The 17,469-nt window shown below is 31.4% G+C and overlaps 1 protein-coding gene across 1 annotated transcript; it reads right to left on the bottom strand.

Annotated features, from left to right (window-relative positions):
- Positions 1 to 1,697: 1,697 nt before the first annotated feature.
- Positions 1,698 to 17,130, bottom strand: LOC130444943 (sodium/hydrogen exchanger 8). The gene is made up of 2 exons (XM_056780337.1): positions 15,000 to 17,130; positions 1,698 to 2,041 (listed from the first exon to the last, which is right to left on the bottom strand). Exons 1-2 carry the CDS (start codon positions 16,908 to 16,910, stop codon positions 1,907 to 1,909), a joined length of 2,046 nt encoding a protein of 681 aa, XP_056636315.1. The 5' UTR covers positions 16,911 to 17,130; the 3' UTR covers positions 1,698 to 1,906.
- Between the last annotated feature and the right edge of the window lie 339 nt (positions 17,131 to 17,469).

Here is a 17,469-nt window from a genome sequence, read left to right as displayed (position 1 = left end):
GCGATACATAATAGATGCAATTTAATAATTATAAAAAATAAACAATAATTAGACTAATTAACGGCTCATCATCAGTTTGAATGTTTATAAAAGTTCGAAAAAAAATATGATAAAGATAAAACATCGTTTTAACTTTACTTTATTGTGTTGTAAGGGTACGTATTTATAGCAAAAAAGTGAGTCTTTATATTATGTTTTTTTCCTTTTGTAACCATAAACATAAAAAAATTAAGAGATAATACGTTTTGCTGTGCGCTAGAATAACAATTGTAAAGGCCTATTCATAAACTTCACTTTCCGTTTGCTATTACAATATTAAAAACATTGAAATTCACAAGATCAATCAAAATTGCCGTTGGTGACTTTCAACATAAACGAATTTTATCTATTTCTGCCGGCCGTTCGGAGCAATAGAAAATCATATGTTTGCATTTGTCACGTGATTTTGCCTAATACTACTAATAAAAAATCTCTTCGTTATTTTTCATAATATCGTCCATAAATACCGAATTACAAAAAAACAACAAAAATATCACGAAAACAAAAAGCAGTACACACGTCAAAAATAATAAAACATTTTTTAAGTTAACAGCAGCAGCGTTAAACTTATGAATAGGCTCAAAAGACGTCAAACTGCAAACGGAAAGTGAATGAATCAGCTTTAATATTGACAAACAATGTGTAAGAAGGGTCAGTTCGCACTGCCACATAAGCAGCGCTATCGACTCGCTGCTCCGTTTGTAACCTTGAGTTTGATGGATCATCGTGTGTAGTAGAGGGAAAGCCTGTGCTATCTATTTGTTTGGTAAATATTGTTTTTTTGGCGTTTGCTGCAGTTTGGTCAATATTCTCTTAAATTTTTTCTTTTTTCATGTAAAAAGCAAGTACAAGAGAATAGTTCGAGTAGAGTCCGCCGTGTAAAGATGCATATAGCTAGATCGTATTGCCTACGTATTTCAGTATTAGCAAAGTTTCTTGGGGCGTTTGATTTAGAAAATGACACCAGTGTTCTATCGTCGGCGAACCTATAGATCGGGGTTTATAGTTTTGGTGATGCATCCCTGGGTAACCCCAGCGTTGACCTTTATGAGATGTATCCATCGATAGCTACCTGGATGGATCGGTCTTTAAGAAAGCTACTAAGCCAGTCGATGAGTGAGAAAGACGAACCGTACGATTCAATTCATTAAGAAGGTTGGCAAATGAAAGTCTGATAATATATATCCATTGTCATTGATGTATGTTTACGAAAGCCGTATTTCTGTTAACAGGTTCAAAATTAGCTGGTTAACCACTAGTTCCATGACTAGCAACGGCTGTAGTTGTTGGGAACCAATATTTTTGCTTTCTTTGGTATGGGTTGAACTCTAGCAAGTTTCCAATTTGCTGGGAAGATATCTTTTTATATGATAGAGAAGAGTTTACAAAGCGGATATGTTAGTTCAGTAGAGCATTTCTTCAATACGATTGGTGGTATTCCATCGAGGCCAGTAGTTTTATAGATGTCGAAGCTTTTGAGACGTTATAAAAATAATATTTTTTTATAGTTTGCCAACCTCTGTTCTAATTGTATAGCAAGAAAAGATTCATTAGATACTCTTCTTGATCCTAAAAATAGCAAGTTAGTTTTCCTTTCTATAAAACCGATTGATGATTACAGAAAGGCCTAATCAAACGTATTTAAATAATAAACAATAAGAAGATGATATATTTATTATCATCAAAAAATCTTAGTGCAGACTAATTAACAATATACAACCATATTTTTTAATAACAACCTACAAATAAGAAATTAAAACCAAAAAAAGGCGTAAGTACATTTTTTTATTTGACTAGGGACATTTGCATTTCAATACTGTTTTTTATATGGATATATTGATAAACGGGTTATAAATATATTATATAGTCAGCGAACGATGCTCGATATACTTGATCGTGCTGTATTCGCGCTATCTTCATCAGATTGGTCCGGAGATATACGGATTGCCTGGTACCACTGGTTGGTTAAATCTGTCATCTGACTCTTGCAATCTTTTAATTCCTTAAACAAAACAGATAATTCAACAGATACATTAAGAAACTACCTTTTTATATGATATATTTAATAGAATATATACAGGGTGTCCCACAACGAGTTAAAACTATCTGTATATAGCAAAATATTTAAAGTAAAATCATGAAAATTTCTATGTTTGGGTTTTCGGATACGATCTTTTCAACTAAAATATTTCAAAGATGGCCGATTTCCGGTTCTACTGGAAATGTAAACTTGCTTTTAATACAAGGTAAATATGGCAAAGTTGTTACAAGAACATGTGCTTTCTTCGCAGTAAGATATCCAGATAGACCACGATGGAAATCGCACATTGTTAAAAGAATACATAACAATTTGAAGCTATTCGGTTCATTTTAAGCAACTCTACTCGTTTAATAAAATCAGTTGGTTTTAAACTTTGACACAAATTGTAAGAATAATAATGCATTTTATGTTTTCGTAAGATACGGTAAATCGACTATTTCTTACTCCAAGATCTCATTTTCCATGTAATAAAAGCAAATTTACATAATGTTCGTTATTAAATTGAGAACGAGCCATTTTAACGATTTTCGAAAGTATCAACAAGGAACTAATGACAGTTAAATAAGTGTCATTTATTATAAAGCCTACTAAAAGTATACATAAAAAAATAAAACTTGTTTAAAAAATACAATAATAATTTAAAACCTAAAATATCTCGGAAACGACTAAAAGTTGGAATGGGATTAGTAAATACAATTTGATTTGATTTTTTTACAGACTTTGACAAAATAAAAAAAAATACTTTTTTATTTTTTAGTGCTTGTTTCAACGGGCCAAAATAAAATTTAGACACACCTGCACCTCTACCGGGTTCGAATATGGTCTAAGAAAATTTAATAATTTTTTTTATGTGTACAGAAATAAATTGATGATATTTATTAATGTTCTACATAAAAAAAATTATAAACGGCGATTTTTTGTAGTAAAACCATATAATATAGCTAAATCAAGAAAGCATCTGACAACTTTGATTAATTAAGGATGAGTATTATTAAAGTCGAGCTAATAGATGTATAATGAGTACATTAAACGACAGTCGTGGATGAAATCAGTTTAATTTAAATTAAACAAAAAACAAACAAATAATTTTTAGGTTTTTTATAACGATAAATGAGTACTTGGATAATGATAAAACTTCTAGAAGGAATAAAGAGAAATTGATACTATTGACTCGTGACTCGTCGGGAATGTGTAGAAGGTCGATGTATTTATTAGATTTTTCACGGTCCGAGAAACTGTCTAGAATGTCTCCCATTGAAATGCTCGATTGAGATTTCCTGTTTTCCTCATTTCTACTATTGAGTGTTCACCTCTTTGGAATCATGTTTTGATATGGCAAGAAGGGCTATAAGCCCCCTTTTAGCCAAATACTTTCTCATTTCCTATCTGTACTGGCACCCTTATAGAGGGAAAACTATTTTATTTGACTAGTTCATTTAGATTTTTAGATATTGCCTTATGTCAGGTAAGGTAAACTAGTAAACAGTTTACTTTCAGTCGAAAATTTGGTGTAGTGGTAGTTTGTTCAGTATATTCAGCTGAAAATAGAAACTGGTCCTTGTTTTCGTTTTTTTTATCGATCGATTTGATCGATTAGAACGATATAACTGCAACAGAAAAATATTTTGAACCAAGCCATACATTCATGACAGCCGCAGTGATTTTCAATATGGTTGAGAAACAAGCTGTTTGACTTTTATGATTTCATTTCAGCTCCAAAGACAGAAGTATTTCCAATGGATTTGGAGAACCTTTTTCTATGACAGTATTTTTCGTCTTAGTACGAGCTAAGTCATGCGCCACCAAGCCTTCGTTTGCAAAACATAGTGGAAGTATGAAATACAAGAATGAAGGAGAATTCAAAGAACTCAAGTTTTTGAACTCCCAACTGACACAGGCAAACAACAAACCAAGAGAAGTATATTGGAATTAGAATGGAGAAAGAATAATCTCTAGTTTTTTGGAGAACTTATCGAAAAAATCGCCTACAATTTTGGCAAAATACTCCTGAGAAATGGTCCTTTTTGTAGAAGTAAATATAACAATTTACGTTTTTTTAACGCAAATTTTTAAGCAAACTCATTTTAAAATCTTTGAAATGACATTTTTATTTTTTAAATAAAACAATCAAATTAAAAAGAATATGAATAACGATATGAACAGTTTATATACATATACCTTCTCAAAACAAAAATCAGTAAGTGAGCAATTTATAATGAAAGCATTTGTAATCTTCAACAGTTGGTATTAATCGAGAAACACCTCTTAGACTTAAGATGGCAGTATATGTAGAAACAAATTAGCTTATATTGTGCAATACAATAATTTTATCAACAGTTTTTTTACAAAATGTTTTTAGTTCCTACTTAGGGCGATCTTCGGCCAAATTCAAAATCCATAGACTGATGCGCTTCTTGCGCAAACAGATGTGATTTAATATTTGTCTTGACTTTTGTCATGAAATTATTCTTTTTGAAACACTGAGCTGAAAAACATTCCAAAATATATCTGTATTTTATGTATATTATGAATAACGGGTTTTTTATAGAAATTATTTTTGTTGCATTAGTTCATTACACAAACATTTTCCCATGGAATGTTCAGAGACGTTTTCAGAGTGTTTTGAAAATTTGAATTTGGGTAGTAATGTAAGTAACGCCTTCTATTATGACCAATGTTACTCGAGAAATTTATCGATTGACTAATTCTAAGCAACTTTTGTTTGAAAGCTTTTTTTAATTGATACTTACTAACGATTGAAACTCCCTTAAATATTCTTGCTTTTTAACCTTTTTCCGTGAATAACTCAAAAAGATCTAATTTAAGCAAAAAATCATTTAAAACAAAATCTAATATGAGTGAAAACTTTTAAGCTTAAACAACTTGTATTGGATGTAACTGAAGTAGCTGAAAAGTCTTTTGAAATGAGGACTGATAGAATTTTGCATTAACAAATATAACAATTAGGAAGCATGTAGCGAGCTCTTGTTTTTAACATTTATTTCCTGTATAGTTGTAAATGTGCCGAAGTAAAAGAAATTTTGAGCTTATTAGGAAAAAATTAAACAAATTAGCCAAATTGACGTTAATCGACATCAAGTCATCGATCAATATCTTATGTCAATTGGCTTCAATGGACATCTATTCATATCATTTGAGGTCATTTTTCATTTCATATTATGAGAATTGTCAACAAATAATGAAGACAAAATATTAAATAAATGAAATTTCTCTCGCGCAGAAAGTGCGCGACATTTTTACTTGTTTTAATTTGGCAGTTTGCTCAAATTTTTATAAAAATGGATGTGTAAATGTCGACTCAACCCGTAATAGCCATGGGAGATGGTCATTAAATGTTTGGAGTTGAATTATAGGTGATCATGTGATAGGATTATATTTCTTTCATAAAAGAGTAACTGGTGCGGTTTATTTAAACTTTGTTCTCTGCTAGTTTTATTAGAAGTTCCAGTTGATATGGAGCTAAAGAATTATTCTTAACTACCAATATGAATATAATGAGAAATTTTCGTCAATCATTTCAACTTATTTTACAGCATTGTACTGTAACGGTGAATAGTTGAATCATCAATTCATAGTTACATTCAGAATTACACTTTGATAACGATTGCAAAGAATAAACGGCCTTAAAAATTTATCTCTATTACAAAAAAATGATTATAAAATGTATAAGATCAATACCTATTAATTATGGTTTACAATAAGTAATACAATATAATTCTGTTTTAATAAACTTTGGATATAAGAAATGCTTAACAAAAATTGAATTTATTTGTGTTATAAAATACGGGGCTACATTTTGAAGAAAATGGCAATTTTCGAGTTTCCGTACACCCTGTATACAAAAAATTTACTCGAATACAGAGAAATTGCATCATATTACAAAACCCTGTTAGGTTGAATAGAATTTGTTTCACTCTACAGTACGAGGGTTGCTACTTAAGTTTTGATATAAGGCCACAATGATGTGAAATGTCAAATCTGGCATGGTCATCATAAAATTTTACATTTTTAAAGGTGAACGTACTCAGAACATGCTGTCATAGAGAGAGAGAGAGAGAGAGAGTAGGTGAATTCAATAGATCTATAAATAATTTATTTCCACTTTATTTGGACAAAATACTGCTCATATCGAAGACTTTTAAAATTTTTGGGATACTTTCAGAACTGAAAAATAAAAAGTTCACTTCGGTACAAATTAGATTTTGAAGAAAATGATAAATAGACCTTAGATCCAAATTTTCATGAAAATCTTTATATCTAAAAATTCCACGGATTTAAAGTTTTTTACCGCCGAAGAATGGACTAAGGAGTAAAAATACATAAATTTCAAATATCTCCTGTAATACCCATTAAAACTGAAAATAATATTTGTATAAAGCTCTTTGATCTTTTAGAATAATTCCCATAATGGACTGTAATATCTATACTTGATAAAATTATTAACTCCTAATCTAAAACCCTGCTTTTGTGAAACATTACGTACTTAAAGTATATTATCAGTTCAATCAACGGAAAACAATTACTTCGTCAATGCCAACAATTCACTTATCAATAATTTATTTTAAACAAATAAAACATATTTGAGCTACCAAACCAATATTTTATTATAAGAAAAGTTTAGGATCATTTAATTTTTCAAATGCAGTTTGCAAGAATATTAAATATTTTAGCACCGTCATAAACAGTATGAAGATTATCCACGTGGTACTGGGTTAAGAAAAGTCAAACTACACTAACTGAATGCCGATAAACTGCACAACAAAAATTTAGTGAAATAAAATACGAGCTCTCAAACTACAGTTCATTCGACTTTGGTACCTAACGTGCGGATGGCTTACTCATGTACAATTCTTTTCTCACTATATGCTGATAGCTTCTTCTGTCTCTCTAACCTTAAAATCTGACCAGTATTATTTGGTGAAATTTGTCGATAGTATCGATGGTTGTCACAGTGTTTGGCCGTCCCGAATGTTCATCGACAGTCAAGCTTATACGACCACGGTTAAAATCAGTTGTCCACAATTGAACAGTCGTAGATGATGGTACAGTTCCTTTGCATAGGCGTATGACTGTATGTATATATATGCTATATATAAATATTTATGAATTTATATTGATAAATGATGACATCTTCAGGTTGAGGTACGAAACTTTTCAGAAAATCCTCGTAATTTTACGAACTACGGAATATATTGGCACTGCACAGTTATGTGTTTTTGTACTTATTTACCGTTGTTAGTTGTGTGGATTTATCAAATTTTTTTGCTTGCTTCTGTCTTATGAGTTTTTTTTCGAAAACTTTTTGTTCTGGTTGGAATGTTGGAATGTCTCGATTAACATTTAGTTTTTGATTTAAGGGCAATAAGATCTGAATTAATTTTTGAATAAAGTAATTTCGATTTTTCCTTATGATTGTTTATATAGTCAATTATCAATATCTGATCGATTTCCATATTAAAAAGATTATTGTCTGTTATATGTCTATAGTTTAGAATTTTGTTGTAGAGTGCAGAGAATTGGTTATAAACCAAAATTGCATAAATGATTTTATTTTTAATTGGGATTTTAAGAAATCCTTTTGTATTTAATATTCTGATATTTTCGATTAATGTCGAGGGGAACCTTTCAACAATTGCATTTGACTGTGGGTGATTTGGACCGCAAAAGTGGATATCAATTTTGTGGAGTTTCAATAACTCGGTTATGACAGTATTTTTAAATTCGGTACCGTTGTCAACTACTATTTGTTGAGGCATATCGTGATGTGAGAAGAATTTTATTAGATTTTCAACGATTTTTTTGTCGACCAGTGTAGTTTTCGATCATATACGAGTCTGTGCAGAAGAATTGATAACTTTTATTTCAAGAACGCAGAAGAGGCCAAAATATCTTCTATTGGTTTAAAAATTATGGTGCACGAACCAATTTTTTAAGTTTGTATCGATATCTGGCAATAATCGGTAATCAAAGTTTCTGTATAGCTCTGTAAAAGTGATGACGACTTTCCAGATTTTATGGAGTATCATTGTAAAATACATTCTCAAGTGAGCGCTCAAAAGTACTAGAATTAAATCATATTATTGATGATATAAATTAGTAAATTCTATAACATCTAAAAATTTGTCATACTACGCTTTGCTGAAAGAATATGACAGTGAACCCTTACAACAAACAGGACTATAGTTTTATTAATATTTCAGATATGCTCATATTTGAAAGGCCTTTCAAATTCATAATTGAAAGATCAAGAATGGTTCCTCGATTTTGCTCTTTTCTGGGTTAGTAATGAAAAATCGCACTAACTAAATTTACAAGCCCAAGGTAGAACAATAATAATAGATGTGATAATTTTGAAGTCCTTGAAAGAGAAAATAGGTGCAGGGTGAACCATTAGTATGTGGAAGTGGAAGTCAAAAATATTTTTTCGCGTTTGGATATCGTTAATCAATCGCTCAAAAAAGGTCGCGTCGATTTGTGCAAAGAAGTTCTGAATAAATTCCATTATGATGCTTCAAAAAACGTTTATAAGATCGTGACAGGCGACGAATCATGGATCTATGCATATGAACACTAATCAAAAATCGACTGTTTGATTTGAATACCTAGGATTAAAAATAATAGAGGATGATGAAATAAAAGAAAGAGTAGGGGCAGCAGGACGATTCTTTGGAAGTATCAAGCATTTCTTCTTAGGAAAGAAATACCAACAGAAATGGAAACGCAAATTTTTGAAATAGTCACTCCTATATGCATTTTCGGGACAGAAGCATGGACCACAATCAAAACATACAGCGCATGTAGCTACTAAAATAGAAAAAGCAAAACTAAGACGATTTGGGCACATCAACGAGTAAGAGGATACAAAATTGTTTGAAGAGTGTAAGAAGCAAGCAGAGAAAACACAAAGTAAGCTCTAGAAACACACTACATGGTGGGATATTAGAATATGGAAGAGGTCGGAAATAACGAAAGATCTATTTAAAAAATTTACAAATATATAATTAATGCTTGGAGGACATAGACATGACGATAAAGGAGGAGAAAACAAAGACATAAAACTTAAAGTCATGGTCTATAAGAAATAATGAGAAGAATAAGGTGATATAATAGCTGCGACCATTTGCTTCGATGTGCTTCTTGCGCAAACAACTTTTCTTGTATTTGGCTCATTTTGAAAGACCCAAACAGTCGATTTATAGTTAGTGTTGATATGCATAGATCCATGATTCGTCGCCTGTCACGATCTTATAAACGTTTTTTGAAGCATCAGGATTGAATTTATTTAGAATCTCTCTGCACAAATCGACGCGAGCTTTTTGAGCGATTGTTAAATGGTATCCAAACGCGAACAAATCTATCTAGTTTCTCTTTAAATGACTTCAAAATTATCACATCTATTATTGTTCTACCTCTACCTTGAGCATGTATATTTAGTTAGTGCGATTAATATCCCAGAAAAAAGCAAAATCAAGGAACCATTCTTGATCTTTCTATTATGGATTTGAAACGCGTTTCGGATATGTCATGCGTCTATTTGTTGTAAGGGTTCACTGTCATATTCTTTTAGCGAAGCGTAGCATGGCAAACTTTTAGATGTTATAGAATTTACTAATTTATATCATCAATAACATTTAATAAGATTTAATTCTAGTACTTTTGAGCGCTCACTTGAGAATGTATATTACAATGATACTCCATAAAATCTGGAATGTCGTCATCACTTTTAAAGAGCAATACAGCCACTTTTATTACCAATTATTGCCAGAATCTTTTTGACAGTCAAAACTGCAATATTGAGTGTATGCTATTAGAACTAGTGTCAAAGTATGGCTCAATCTCACGGTATGTCTCATGACGATTTTGCAATATCAATTTGCGCACAGTATAGATGTTTTCTGGCACAAAAGCCGATTTTGGACGACCTTCGCAAAATTTATCCAGTGGCGAAGTGCGGCCTCGATTGATAGCGGAAAATCAGAGAAAGACAGTAGCTCGAGATGGTGTTTCATTACCAAAAGTCAAAGCGAGTTGATCAGCACACTACTGTTATAGAAAGTCATTGAAGCAAAAAGTTCGCGATTTAATAAAATAGTTTCAAGTATCTGTAAACAACTAATATGTTCCGAGTACATGCAGCATTACAAATGACAATCTTTATGATGGTAATGCCAGATTTGACATATCCAAATAAGTATTGCCATATCTCCAAACTTAACTAGCAACCCTTGTTTAAGTGATTTTTTTGTAAAGTGAAACCACAAGTCTTTTCAAATATTTTTGAGGTTATCACACACTATTATCAAAATCAAATGAAAACTGAATACATTTTAAATGTAATAAAACTATCCATGACCTAAAATTCAAAATACGTAGAATTATAAGTTATGCATAAGTTAAGGCAAGCAATATGTTATTTTCAAGGAATGATACACAATTAGTATATATATATATATATATACGTAAAATTTTTCGTGGAAATTTGTATTATTATAATGTATACTTGACACTATAATTGTTACAAATTTCTATAAATTTGTAGATACCAATACCTAACCCAAAACATATTTTAACAATTCCGGTTCTGGCAACCGTAACGTTAACAGTGAAAGCGTCAGTTCCTATAAAAATAACTATTTTTCGATAGTTATCATAGTCCTAAAATCTATGAATAGAATTCCATCCGTTCATACCAAAACTTCAAGATTACCTGATATCACTTAGAGAGCTAGATAGAATATGAATGAAGATATTGTAGAACGCTTCATGACCTAATATGAAGGGCTGATAATTATCAACAACACTCCGATCCATCCCGAAAGCTTATAACACCTTCCGAAAGATTAATACTCTCAAATGTATGCCATACCACACTCAGCTCTAATTGATGATCTTAACAAAATAGGTCTCAATACCCTCTCACCAATGTAGTTCCTCACAAATAGCTCCACAATTCCGGAATATAACCACATCTACAGCTTCAGAAGACAAATCTTCATTTCACCACCCACAATACAAATACTCGATTGTCTAATAATCACACAAGAGAACACTAGCTACAGAATTTATCTATCTCAAGTCCGTCTACTATATTTTACATGAAAAAAAAAACTAGGTCATAATGCAGCAAACTGTAAGAACTCTCAATTACAAACTTATGGCGAACATCAAATAACTGAACTACTACAGAACCCCACCCAACCTTCTCGCCAACCCCAAAATTTCGAAGCCAATAGTCCACAATCTCAGACAGATCTCATCAGAAATCCCTGTAACACCTCACTCCCCATAAACATAAAATAAATTCCGCAAAAAAGCACCAAACGCAACTACGAGCAAATAGTTACGCCTCCTCCTTTAAACAGACGGAAACGAACCAGAGAACCCTAAGAAACCGTCTTTCCCCAAACCAATTTGACCAAGTAAAAAGATTAAAAATAAACCAGACATCTCTACATAAATTTTACTGCATTAATAGACATGGTAACAAAAATTTACCCTTTTTTAAGCACAGATCTATCAAAAGCAGATGCAGAAAACTCAAGAAGAAAATTTTTTATCACCTGCAATTAAATATATTAGAAACAGAAAATGAATCATCGCAAACAAACAAATAAATTAACCAACTGAACGAATAATTTACTTTGATGTTTTTTTTCTTTCTTTTCTGCATCCTCATTGACCTCACATAACGTAGAACTGTGGTTTAGCCCTACTTTTGATAACAGGTGAATACAAAACAACCAGTGGAAATTCTGTACTGGGAATCAGGGGAACCATCCTTAGGAGAGAGAAGAATACATTTGAGCCTTACGTATGCAGCCAAACTAAAGTCCAATACTTCCATTCCTACCCTCCAAAATTGCTTCTCCAAGACATTCCCAAATCTTTTTTCAAATAAGCCCAGAGCCTCCAAACCTTTCTAAAACCTTATTACCTCATACTCAAAGATTCGCTTAGCTCAATCCAAACTCTTCAAAAAATTCACATTGAAATAAAATAAAAAAAAATAAAAGGAAACGAAGAGGCAGACCTGGCCTCTAAGGAAGTTGCAAATAGTAATAGTGCGGAGTGCGAGAACTTTTTAACTACTGCCGATATTAAATCAATCCTAAAGTGTAAAGTACTCAATGAATGGAAGAACAAACGGTCAACGTCCACACATAAACTTCGTGAAGTGAAAGACTCACTAAAACCATGGTCAATACTACCGAAAAATCACAGAGATGAAGTTCTTCTGACACGTCTCTGCCTGGGCTATATGCGACTGACCCATACCTACTTATTTGATGCGAAACCTGAACCAAAAGTTAGCAACTGTAAAATTGCAAATGTCCATCTCTTAACTCAAAAGATCATAATCAAATCTACCACTCGAAACAATACGTGAAATTTTAGGACCTAAATACAATATCTATTACTTACCAAAAAATTACCTTAAACAGATCTCGGTCATGAACTTAATTTAACAAATATTTATAGATAAAACACATAATTTTCACTGCATCGCTAATAACCAGTATACGGTTGATGCGAATTTTGTAATAAAAAAAAATTCCTCTCAAGTGTGTACGTGTTTAACATAAACCTCTAAATATTTTAGTGTGACATTAAGATAAGAAAGAATACATTAAACTAGAAAGTTGTTATAATTTTTGCATACTTAAACATACAAGTAATTAAATTAAGGCTATTTTATTTATTAAGTTTGTTCTCTTTTTGCGAATATTAGATTACTTTTCTGGATCGTATCCGTACATGGTATTGCAAGTAAAAAGATTTGTACATTTCAAAATTGTTGTTACACCTAGGAGCTATTGCAAATTCAATTTATTTGTTTATTTCAGAATGACAAACTTACTTCAGAAAAACAAAATGATAATCTTACAATAAATCAATCTCCATAAAATTCTACGGATGATTGAACAGTGGCAAATTTACCACTAATTTTTGTTGATGTTTCATTTATTATAACGAAAATTCCGATTATATCGAGCAGCGTAAGTGATGTTACTACGAGAGTGGCTACTTAAGTTTTGAGATATGGCAACACTGATGTGAATATGTCAAATCTGATAGTGCTAGTTTCTTATAGACATTCATATTGGTCAAAAAATGGATAGCCAAAGAGAACTCTTCAACTTTGCACATGACACTGTGGTGTTTTATAAAAACACCTATTGGACTACATTGAAAATAAAAGCCGAATTAGATTTCCAAAACATTCCGAACTGGTTCAATCACAAATGCCTAGCTGTGAACTATGAAAAAACAAAATTTATAGCATTTACAGCATACAAAAATAACTTGCATGACAATTTAGATTTGAATACCTCAAATAATGGTAAAGTTATCAATGCTACCCAATCAATGAAATATTTAGCGATAAAACTGAACGCGAATTAAGATAGGATTCACACATTCTCAACGTAACCAAAAACCTGTGACGAATAGTACCTATATAAATTCAAATTATTCAACAAAATCCTAAATATAAATAGTCTAAAATTTTATATCATGCACTTATTGAATCCTGACTAACATTATGTAATACTTGGATGGGGTGGTGTGGCCAAAAGTTAACTAAGAAACCTAACTGTTCTACAGAAATTATACAATATTATTGTTATGATATTCAAAAAAGGACTTCAAGAGAATTTTCTTGAACATAGATATTCTACTAGAAAACAAAATCTATCTGCTAAAACCAACATGTCCAAAAAATAGAAAAGTCAGTTACACTTACAATTCACTGAATTAAAAAGGAAAATCCTTCATTATATTCAAACTCTAAGAAAGTATTCAAAATGAAATTAAATCATACATAAAAAATATAAATAGACAAAATATACATGAAATGATTGAATGCAATTGATAGCATAATCACCCCACTCTTTCTTCATACTCTAACTACCCTGTCACATATGATTGATATAAATTGGAATATAGATTATCATAAGTACTCTGGTTTTACTTTTCTTTTGTAATTTTGAGTTACTTTCTATAATAGATATTGATATATTAAAAGCAGAACAATTGAATTGGAAACCCTACTAATAACATTTTTATTCCTGTAGGTTTCAAAGTTTATTCCTCCATGACTAAAATTATATTGCTTGTTTTTAATGTCATTCACAACACCCTTTCATAACTAAACATTATAACATATACTTATTTATATTATATTATGTGCAATATTGTGAATATTGTATAAGAATTGGCTTTATAACTTAAAATGAATGTATGTTTCCAAATGACAGTTTCTATAGATATTTTTTAAATCTTCTAATGCTCATAATTTTATTGCCATTTAAATTACAATATATGTATGTGAAATGTAAAAGTTTGGAAGTAATATTATTGACTATTTCCTTCGAAAAATTTAAGCCAACCAAAAAGCTGTAATATTTTATGTTTACCTAGCAACGATCAAATTTCAGGGATAATACTGCACTAGTGCAAATTATCGATAATTTGCACTAGTGCCAAATTTTCGTCTAGGATTAATAAACATCATTTGGTTTTAATTTTATATTTTAAGAAAAGGAACAATTATTGTTTATTTTAAATTAAACTTTTCTCAGGAAATAGTCTGCCAAAATGCCCTCTCGTGCATGTCAAATTGTCTCATAATTTTCTCTCGTGCGCATTCGCGCACTCGAGAAAATTAAATTATCGCCAATTTGACATGCACTCGGGACATTAATATTGATAATTGATTTGTGTACAAATAATTTTGACATATGTACATGGAAGGTATTGTACCTAGGTCGTCTATATTTTTGTAAATAGTAAATTGTCACTTCAAATCATATGATTTATTATTGTGAAAATTTGACAAAATCAAAGTTTTGATTTAAATTTATAAATCAGAAATAAATATATTCTATGATACACTAACCTGCTGAGTAAATCTCCTGGTGAAAAACGGTATGAAATATTTTAGATCATATTTAGCAAAGCCTCTGATGCGATCAGATACAAAAGAAACTTCCACTTCTCCTTCAGTAGTTTCAGATAGATGCTCAGAATCCAGAGTTTGTCCCCATTCTCTCGTTTTGCTTAAAGTTACTTCTCGATCTTTTTTACGTTTTTTAAGTCTTCTAGAAGGATTTTTGGTTGCTTGCATAAATTTTAAAAGAGGCATAGTAGATCCCCCAAAGAATAACGTTGTAACTAATACAATAATTAAAGTAGTAGTAATTATCACATGCCTTGTCTCATCACTAAAATTTAGATGGAGTGAAAGAGCATAAGAAATGGCCCCTCTCAACCCACTAAACCACATTATAAACATCATCTTCTTAGTTATCTGATGTTCCCTAAATTTGTTAACTAAAATTGCTAGAGGAAATATATTACAGGCTCTCCCGAAGAGACACAAAACTATGCTCCAAATAATTAAAGCAGGTTCTACTCTATGCTTGAAACTAAATAATGCTAAACCTAAGTATGCAAATACGCATGTTTCAGCAATAAAAGCAAGAGTTCTAAGAGTCTGTTGCATAGTAATTTGTGTAACAGTAGAAAGATTGAAGTGTGTATAATGGGACATTACTATCCCACAGAATAAAATTGCCATTATACCAGAAAGATGGATACCTTCAGCCAAAACATAAGGAGCATAAGTGAAAACCAACATCATACCAAATTCTAATGACGGATTTTTCCGCAAGTCTACATGTTTTAATAATAGAGCACTAACAAGTGCAAAAACAACTCCTAGAAGAGCAGAAGCAAAGAACATTAAGCAAAATCTTTCTATACCTAAAACTATAGCTTCACCTGTATTCATATTAGGATTGTTAGACTCTAATGCTGCATTTGTTAAAACGATAGCTATAGCATCATTGAGAATGCTTTCTCCAAAAACTAACATGTTCAGAATCGGATCTACATCTAGAGCATGAAAAATTGCTATGGTAGCAACTGGATCGACAGCTGAAATAAGGGAGCCAAATGCAAATGATTCAACGAAACCTAATTTATAAACCACATCAGCCAATCCCAAAAAATATATACCAAAACCAATTACGAATGCAGAAATAGTTGTTCCGAATATTGCAAAAACTAATATTGATCCTATATTTTGGAAAAAATTACCCTTGTGTAAGTTATAACCTGATTCAAATATAATAGGTGGTAATAGTATTAAAAAGAATGCTGTTGGTGAGAAAGCTTCTTCTTTTCTCCAGTTGCTAATATTTCGGTTTGAAAGAGCATTCATAGTTAATCCAATCAAGGCTCCAAGAAAGACAATGACAATACTTTCTGGGACATATTGGAAATGTGTTTGAAGCATAAGATGTATCAATAAAATACCTAAAGCAAGAACACATAATACAAAAAATATTGCCATGGAACTGTTATGTTCATCTTCAGCAGCTTCTTTGGCAGGTAGCACAGGAACTGGATCTGCTGTTTGTGATGTGGTTTTAACCTCTGGTGCCGAGCTGTTACGCTCTTCTTCTAAAGTATCTATATGTGCTAAATCTGTAAGTTGTACATTAGTTACATTTTCTCCAGTCACATTAGCATGTTTAACAATCGTTGAATTGTCAGGTTTCACTGTAGTTGATATTGGTTTCACTAGGGTTGTTGTTGTAATTGAATCATTTTGTAGATTTTTAGTATCATATATCCCTTTATTCTTTTGGTCATCAACAACTTGTTCTTGAATATTCTGTTTAGGAGTTCGTGATTCATCAATCGTCAAGGACGATGGTATTGTCCGTACATACGTCGCAATATTAAAAATTAAAAATAAACAAATTAAAGGATTTATCACATATTTTCTTCTATTAGACTCCATGATTAATAAACGCTGTGCATACTTTGGTCAAACTGTTAATTAACTATTTTCACATTCACTCTTTAAAAATATTCGAGTCGTTTACATTGCAATTTACAATAATAAAATTAACAATGGAGGATTTTTGATAACATATGATTCGTCATTTGAGATGTCATTACCAGTTTAACCAATACAACGAACAAGTCACCTAAACGTTAAAGAAAGTTTCACGTTCTGTGAAAATTTTTGCAAACTACTTCAAACAAATTTGAAAAATATTTGTATAGTGTGTCTGTATGATATGCATCACAAAAAATCATCACAGAATTTATGTATAAAATTCAGACGATTCGACGCTTAGGCAACACTCATTACATTCTATCTAATTGAATTAGATCTATCACCCACATTACAGTACGTAATACAAAGAAATGAAATCAGAGAAAACTAGTGTGGGTATGATGGAGTAGAAGGAACACAGCTGTTGAATTACAATGATGAAATAAATGGAGATAAAGGTTCAAAACGAGAATGATGGTTGTTAATGAGGATTTTCAAAAAGGAGAAAAAACAAACT

The sequence above is a fragment of the Diorhabda sublineata genome, chromosome 6 (genome assembly GCF_026230105.1).
Source record: "Diorhabda sublineata isolate icDioSubl1.1 chromosome 6, icDioSubl1.1, whole genome shotgun sequence".
Lineage (NCBI taxonomy): Eukaryota > Metazoa > Arthropoda > Insecta > Coleoptera > Chrysomelidae > Diorhabda > Diorhabda sublineata.
Note: the sequence above shows the minus strand (reverse complement) of the source record. Positions and strands in the feature narration are given on the sequence as shown.